Genomic DNA, 8,341 nt, shown 5'->3' with positions numbered 1-8,341 from the left:
AAGCCACTCCCACAAAAGAGGCCACACCCACAGAGTAGGTTCGAACAACAACGTTCTTACGTTTCATTTGATTGTGTTGAAAATCCTACAGAAGAAATCTTTACGGAAATCAATACTTATACTGTATTTGTTTATTAACAGGGGCTCCATCTAGAAGATGTCAAAGATATTCCATTTGGATTCCAGACAATTACCTCCGATGCTTCCAAACTTAGCTCATTTTATTCATTAAAAATGATTAAGCGGCTTTATGTAGAAAAATCCCTTAACCCTACTACGGTAAGTTGGGAAGAAATAATAATAATAATAATTTCTATCTGGCCCAGCAGGTTGATCGTTATGATCTAAATTCCATAATTTACATTATGCTCATGGTTGCTTTACTGAATTTAATTTTTTTTAAAAAATGTATAAGTATTCTCAGTTAAGGGAGCCGAGGTGGCGCAGTGGTTAAATGCAGCACTGCAGGCTACTTCAGCTGACTGCAGTTCTGCAGTTCGGCTGTTCAAATCTCACCGGCTCAGGGTTGACTCAGCCTTCCATCCTTCCGAGGTGGGTAAAATGAGGACCCGGATTGTTGTTGGGGGCGATATGCTGACTCTGTAAACCGCTTAGAGAGGGTTGAAAGCCCTATGAAGCGGTATATAAGTCTAACTGCTATTGCTATTGCTATGATTGTAATGGAACTGTTCATTCCTGCTGTAAGTTGTGATGATTGTAAGGAGGCTCATCACGTGACAGATCTGATTTTATGACTTCCCCTCCCCCCTGTGGTTAAGTGAATCACCATGGTAATTAAGTGAATCTGCAGTTGTTAAATGAACACAATGGTCATTAAGTGAACACATTTTTGACTATAAGAACGTTTTTAGTGAAAACTGGAAGTAAGCAACTTTCCCAAGGGACTGATAATAGCCCAAGAGTTCCAACCATGGAAATTATTCTTGCTGACATCAAAAATGATGCGTGAAATTGCTGCCCAAATTAGAATCCCCACAGGAGGGATGTCCACCTTTGGCAACTTTAAGACTTATGAACTTCAGTTCCCAGAATTTCCCAGCCAGAATTCTGGGAGTTGAAGTCTACAAGTCTTAAAAGTTGCTATAAGGATGGATACTCCTACTTTGCAAGCTCTTAATTATAGCGTATGTTTTTAATGAGAATCATTAAGATTCAGTTGTCATACAACGGGTTGTATCCAGTAGTGCTCTTCGGGTTGACAGAAGATGTTATTAGGCGCTTTAGGCAGCAGAATAAAAACAGAGGTTTAGTTTGTTGTTTAGATGATTTAGATTTGTTTTATTTATATGCCGCCCTTTTCCGGGAGGGACTCAGGGCAGCGAACAACTCAAAGGGGGGAAGGGAACATAGAACACAATACAAGTAGTTAAAATAGCCAAGAGTCATACAGCCATACAGGTCGAGAGGGGAGGGGAACTCATCAACCCCAGGCCTGCCGGCAAAGCCAGGTTTTGACGGCTTTTTGGAAGGCCTGGAGAGAGGTGAGGGTCCGAATCTCCGTGGGGAGTTCGTTCCAAAGGGCCGGAGCTGCCACAGAGAAGGCCCTCCCCCGGGTAGTAGCCAGATGGCATTGGCTGGTAGACGGAACCCGGAGGAGGCCGACCCTGTGCGATCTAACGGGTCTTTGGGAGGTAATTGGCAGCAGGCGGTCTCTCAAGTACCCAGGTCCAATACCATGAAGGGCTTTATAAGTGACGACTAGCACTTTGAAGCGTATCCGGAGACCGATCGGTAGCCAGTGCAGCTCGCGGAGGATAGGTGTAACGTGGGTGTACCGAGGTGCACCCACAATCGCTTGCGCGGCTGCGTTCTGGACGAGTTGGAGTCTCTGAATGCTCTTCAAGGGCTGCCCCATGTAGAGCATGTTGTTGTTATTGTTGTTGTTTCTGGCAGTTTGCTCTTCTATTAAATTCCCCACCATACCCAAAAGAAGAGACTCACTAAAGAATTAGTGGGAGAATTCAGAGGGAATCTGAAAAATTGATTTTCTCTCTTTTCTGCTGCCAGAAGCCTGTAAAGAAACTTCCCTTGAGGAATATGAGTTGGAAACAGAGCTGTACTTTTTAAATTCCTTCTTTATTTAATCTTAACTTACGCCTTTTGCCTTTTATCTTTATTTTTATATGCTAACTGAAGAATGTTTAAAGTATATTTGCTTCACGTATTTGAAGCATATGCCCTTAATAAATATTTATTTGATTTTAATGCATGGGTGTTACTGTGTATTAATGTTTAATGTATAATTTGGAATCAAAATGATTTATACAGCTTTAAAACAGGGAGCTGCCCTGTGTGGCAGAAAATGAAAAATGGAAAATAGAAACATTTTAACAAAAATAATAATAATAATATTAAGGCAGCAATTCGTGTTACAAGTGGGGAAACTTAAAGTCTTAACCCGGAGCCTTTCTCTCTTTCAGGAATTCATCAGTTCTGTCAAAAGGCCCTTCCCATCAGAATTTGAAGTTGTAGACTTTAAAGACAAGCCTGAAGAGACCAGGCTGCAGATCAACAAATCCGTTTCAGACCTTACCGATGGTGAGTGTATTATTTAATCAAGATAATTCTTTTAAGCCATGAATTGGGATAGCCTTGAATTGGGAATTATCCCTTCAGATCGAGAGATTATCATAGTACCGAGATGGTGAAGCTATAGCGCATGGGCCAGAAGTGGCACGCAGTGCCCTCTCTGATGGCACACGAGCCGTCACCCCAGTTCAGCTCTGCTGTCCATGCTGCGCCGTATGCCTCCCACTGGCCAGCTAGTCTTCAGGTCACTCCCGCGCATATGCGCGGGGTGTGGGGCGCGTTCGGGGGAAGTCATGCATGCATGTGGGGTTGGGTGGGGTACGTGTATGGGGTGTATGTGCACCAGTGGTGGGATTCAGCCGGTTCGCACCTATCCGAGAGAACCGGTTGTTAGCTTTTTAAGCAGTTCAGAGAACCGGTTGTTGGAAGAAATCTCCTTTTGTTTTTCCCCACTTTGCAGGGCTAATCCTGTAAGGAAGGCAGGAAGGAAACATTCTTGTGTTGTTTCTAGCCTCATCTTTATTGCCCTGCTTACAGAAACTGCCTCTCCGATTAACCCTTATTACCATTGTAACAACTAAGGTGAAGCGCCCATCGACCTGAGTGACCTTGAGTTGGCCACGCCCATGTGGTCACATGACCAGCAAGCCCCACCTATCCAGATGGTCATTTGGGCAAAGAGCTGAGGTGGCGCAGTGGTTAGGGTGCAGTACTGCAGGCCACTTCAGCTGACTGCTATCTGCAGTTCAGCGGTTCTAATCTCACCGGCTCAAGGTTGACTCAGCCTTCCATCCTTCCGAGGTGGATGAAATGAGGACCCAGACTGTGGGGGCGATATGCTGACTCTGTAAACCGCTTAGAGAGGGCTGAAAGCCTATGAAGCGGTATATAAGACCAACTGCTATTGCTGTTGCTATTGCTATTGCTAACCAGTTGTTAGATTTTTTGAATCCCACCACTGATGTGCACATTGCATTTTGGGAGTTCAGGTGCGCATGCTTTGGGCACTCCGACCAAAAAATGTTAGCCATTATTGTCATAGTACGTCTGCTTATTTATGGCTATGTTTTTCCCCACTTTACACTTTTCCCCAACTTTGACTATTATTTCCCTGTATCTGTGATTGTACCGCTAATGAAGTATTCTTGCCCTTGTATCTGCAGGTAAGATGGAAAACATTTTAATTGAGGAGAGCGTCAATGATGAGACCAAGATAATCCTGTTAAATGCAGCCTATTTTATAACAAACTGGATGAAGAAGTTTCCTGAGGCTCAAACCAAGGAATGCCCATTCAGAATAAGCAAGGTACGGGACGAAGCAACCTCAAACTGCTAACACAAATATTAAATGCTACAGACGGGCCTCCAATTTCTCATGGAATTTTAAACTAGCATTTACTTCAATTAATACAATCCTAAATCAGCTCTAATGAGTGATTTTATAGCAAACTGTCAATGGGTCATAATGGTTCATTTGTTTTCTACCCCCAGTGATGGGATTCAAATAATTTAACAACCAGTTCTCTGCCGTAATGATTTCTTCCAGCAACCAGTTCACTGAACTCCTCAGAAAGTTAGCAACCAGATCTCCCAAAGTGGTGCGAACTGGCTTAATCCCACCTCTGTCTATCCCTAAAAAAAACAAACCCATATGAAATGTTTAGAAGACATCAGAATGTTCCTTTTTTCCAGTTAAAAGTGATGGTAAAAATAAAATATGATTTTAAAACATTATGGATAGCAAAAAGATTTGGAGCCGATGTCAAATGAATTATATTTTCTTACACTTTTTGGCACCATTTTGATTAATGGTTTCTCATCATATCTCTTTTTACGATACGATACGATACGATACGATACGATACGATACGATACGATACGATACGATACAATACAATACAATACAATACAATACAATACAATACAATACAATAGCAGAGTTGGAAGGGACCTTGGAGGTCTTCTAGTCCAACCCCCTGCCTAGGCAGGAAACCCTATACCGTTTCAGACAAATGGCTATCCAACATCTTCTTAAAGACTTCCAGTGTTGGGGCATTCACAACTTCTGGAGGCAAGTTGTTCCACTGATTAATTGTTCTAACTGTCAGGAAATTTCTCCTTAGTTCTAGGTTGCTTCTCTCCTTGATTAGTTTCCACCCATTGCTTCTTTAGCAAATTCATTCCTTAATCCAGGTCAGGAATTCAAATGGGTTAAAATACATGATGATCCATCCTAGAAATCTTAATATGCACTCTTGCTGGGAATCTAAATTTCATACGCCAGTTCTAACAAATGCAACACTGAATTTCACAAGATGCTGAGATTAACAAGAGCCGAGGTGGCTCAGTGGTTAGGGTGCAGTACTGCAGGCCACTTCAGCTGACTGTTATCTGCAGTTCAGCGGTTCTAATCTCACCGGCTCAAGGTTGACTCAGCCTTCCATCCTTCCGAGGTGGGTGAAATGAGGACCCAGACTGTGGGGGCAATATGCTGACTCTGTAAACCGCTTAGAGAGGGCTGAAAGTCCTATGAAGCGGCATATAAGTCTAACTGCTATTGCTATTGCTATAATATTCTCATGTGTATGATTACAACTGCAATAATTTAACAATGTAACATTTGAGTTCTATTCTCAATTCATATTTCCAATTTATGAAGGCAAATAGACACATATCAGAACTTTTGACCACAACTGGTACTTAAGTGAACTTTCAATTCCTGTTTTTTCCCTTACTAGACGGAAACCAAACCTGTGCAGATGATGAACTTGGAAGCTACATTATGCTTGGGCTACATTAATGATTTAAAAACCAAGATTCTGGAACTCCCGTGTCATAATAAACATATGAGCATGCTTATCTTACTGCCTAAAGATCTAGAGGATGATACCACTGGCTTGGAACAGGTAGAAATAAATATTTGGATGCATTTCAAAGTAGGTTTTGGAAAGCTGCATGTCAATCACTCTCTCCCTTGAATGTTTCGAAATAGTCTGATTAGAAACAAGTGAAAAATAGACATTTCCTATTTGTAGCTATTTGTTTAATTTGTTGAATGTAGTAGGGCCATATTGTTTGGCCCCAATATTAATAAACTGGAGCTGGACTGGACATTAACTCAAATCACAACAGCTAGTAGCATTCCAGCCGTGATATTACAATTGCATTAATTGTCCTCAGTCCTCAGTCAAAACATCATGCCGGAGTAAATTAAAAACAACAACAACAGTTGCATGCATTAATGAACCCAAATTAACTTTGATTTAGTGTTAAATAATCTCCATCTATGATTAGTGGTTGCCAGCTGCTGGACAAATTCTACTGTGAATGACTATATGGGCAATAATACAATATAATACCATACCATGCAATAGGTAGAGATTCCCCTCACACATATGTGCTAGTCATTCCCGACTCTAGGGGGCGGTGCTCATCTCCATTTCAAAGCCGAAGAGCCAGCACTGTCTGAAGACATCTCCTTGGTCATGTGGCTGGCATGACTAAACACCGAAGGCGCACGGAACGCTGTTACCTTCCCACTAAAGGTGGTCCCTATTTTTCCACTTGCATTTTGACATGCTTTCTAACTGCTAGGTTTTCCCAGAAGCTGGGACAAGTAACGGGAGCTCACTCTGTTACACGGCACTAGGGATTCGAACAGTGGTGGGTTTCAAAAAAATTTGGAACCTCTTCTGTAGGTGTGGCCTGCTTTCCGGGTCCACTGGTGGAACCTCTTCTAATCGGTTCAGTAGATTTGACGAACCGGTTCTACCGAACTGGTGCGAACCGGTAGGAACCCACCTCTGGATTCGAACCACTGAACTACCGACTTTTCTGATCGACAAGCTCAGCATCTCAGCCACCGAGCCACCGTATCCCTTGTATACCATGCAATACAACATTATTATGTTACTGTACAGCACAGCACAGCACACCATACCACACCACACTATCCAATCAGAGCTGACACTTACTATTTTTCTTATTTCTGTAGCTTGAGAAGGAGATCACTCCGGAGAAGCTGGTACAGTGGACCAATCCTAGTGTGATGGCAAACAGCAGAGTTAATGTCTTCCTCCCCAAATTCAAAGTGGAAAGTGAATATGACTTCAAACCCATTTTAGAAAGCCTTGGGATGACTCACATGTTTGATGAGAATGCATCCGATTTCTCTGAAATGTCAGAGTCGAAAGGCATCGTTCTTTCCAAGATCATTCACAAAGTCTCTCTGGAAGTAACTGAAGAAGGAGCCGAGTCTCGAGATGTTCCTGGATACCGGATCCTACAACACAAAGATGAATTTAATGCGGATCATCCTTTTCTTTTCTTCTTTAAGCACAACAAAAGTCGCAGTATTGTATTTGCCGGTAGATTCTGTTCCCCTTAAACAGAACTGCCTATAAAGAAACCTGTTATCAATATTTTCTGGGTATGAAATATTCAAAGGTAATCTATGCAGTTTCTCTTGTTAATTGAATAACTTCCTGTTCAAATGAATTTACAGAGGAATGGCCATATCAGTTAGTGGTAGCCAAACTAAATATAGGGACACCTAAAAGACTAAAATAATTCATTATGGCATATCTTCTAGTGAACCATCAGCTAGATACGTATTATACATCAAAGTTGGGAAGACAGTTTCTTGTTTACATATGAAATAAACATCAAAACAAATTCAGCAAAATGGATCTTTGATAGGTAGCAATAAAACAATATGCAAAGTTGTGATGTCTCCAGAATACTGCTGTTTTATGCTCATTGACAATATTGAATTTCAACTTTATAGAACTGTCTAGTTAGGGAAGAGTTAAATCACTAATTTATCTCTGGGATATCAGAAGTTTTATATCTGTAGTGAGCTTCATTACATTAATCAATTAATAGGTTTTTTTTCCTTAAATATGTTTAACAGTGAAATATTTTCTTTTTTTTTTTAAATTAATTTTGGGCAGTTGTTAACGTAGATTACCTTCATTTGTTCTGAATAAAGCATTGCAAAACCTCTCTTTTCTCATTGTTGAAATTTACAATGAAAAACAAAGCTGCATCTCCTGCATTATTTGAAATCTGACTTCATATATCAGTGATAATATGCATTAATTAATGCTCATACCTCATGCTGTTCTTTGTTATATGGGAAGCATACACTATTTTAGACCTGAAGAATGGAATGAGTTTCAGTTCCAGGTTTGGATTTGTTGATGAGCATTTACAATTTTACGTCTCTTCTATATTCAAGTTTTGAAACAGATGCTGATGTCAGCATTCCAAGTAATGTACCCATAGAAAGGAGAACTGTGAGGCAGGCAAGTTCCTCAAAAAACAGTTTATTGGAAACATCCTATTGGCACAACTAGTGAAAGCCGACTCTAAAATTCCTGCAGCTTTCATCTAATTAAAAAGTAAAAGTTTCCCCTTTTAGCAATAGCAATAGCAGTTGGACTTATATACCACTTCATAGGGCTTTCATCCCTCTCTAAGCGGTTTACGGAGTCAGCATATCGCCCCCACAGTCTGGGTCGTCATTTCACCCACCTCGGAAGGATGGAAGGCTGAGTCAACCTTGAGCCGGTGAGATTTGAACCGCTGAACTGCCGATAACAGTCAGCTGAAGTGGCCTGCAGTACTGCACCCTAACCACTGCGCCACCTCGGCTCTTTTCCCCAAGTCACTGGTCAATCTGTCCAATCCAGTTGCTATCCGGTTGCTTGGTTACTTCACTTCTCCTCTGGCCAGCCACCTGCGAGAATGTCCTTGGTTCTCACAGGAAAACTTTATTGTTTTGGCTATC

At 41.4% G+C, this 8,341-nt stretch overlaps 1 protein-coding gene across 1 annotated transcript in view; it reads left to right on the top strand.

The window, feature by feature from the left end:
- Positions 1-7,378, top strand: part of SERPINB5 (serpin family B member 5) — a 16,105-nt gene extending 8,727 nt beyond the window's left edge. Inside the window, exons 3-7 of the mRNA XM_087703877.1 lie at positions 142-279; positions 2,442-2,559; positions 3,714-3,856; positions 5,289-5,456; positions 6,545-7,378. Of these exons, the coding sequence (XP_087560003.1) occupies positions 142-279; positions 2,442-2,559; positions 3,714-3,856; positions 5,289-5,456; positions 6,545-6,937 (960 nt within the window). The 3' untranslated portion in view covers positions 6,938-7,378. The remainder of the gene's footprint in view (positions 1-141; positions 280-2,441; positions 2,560-3,713; positions 3,857-5,288; positions 5,457-6,544) is intronic.
- The last annotated feature ends 963 nt before the right edge of the window (positions 7,379-8,341 follow it).

This window comes from Thamnophis sirtalis, unplaced genomic scaffold (assembly GCF_051295495.1).
Source record: "Thamnophis sirtalis isolate CommonGarterSnake01/CBP01778 unplaced genomic scaffold, rThaSir2_p1.2 scaffold_2, whole genome shotgun sequence".
Taxonomy (NCBI): Eukaryota; Metazoa; Chordata; class Lepidosauria; order Squamata; family Natricidae; genus Thamnophis; species Thamnophis sirtalis.
Note: the sequence above shows the minus strand (reverse complement) of the source record. Positions and strands in the feature narration are given on the sequence as shown.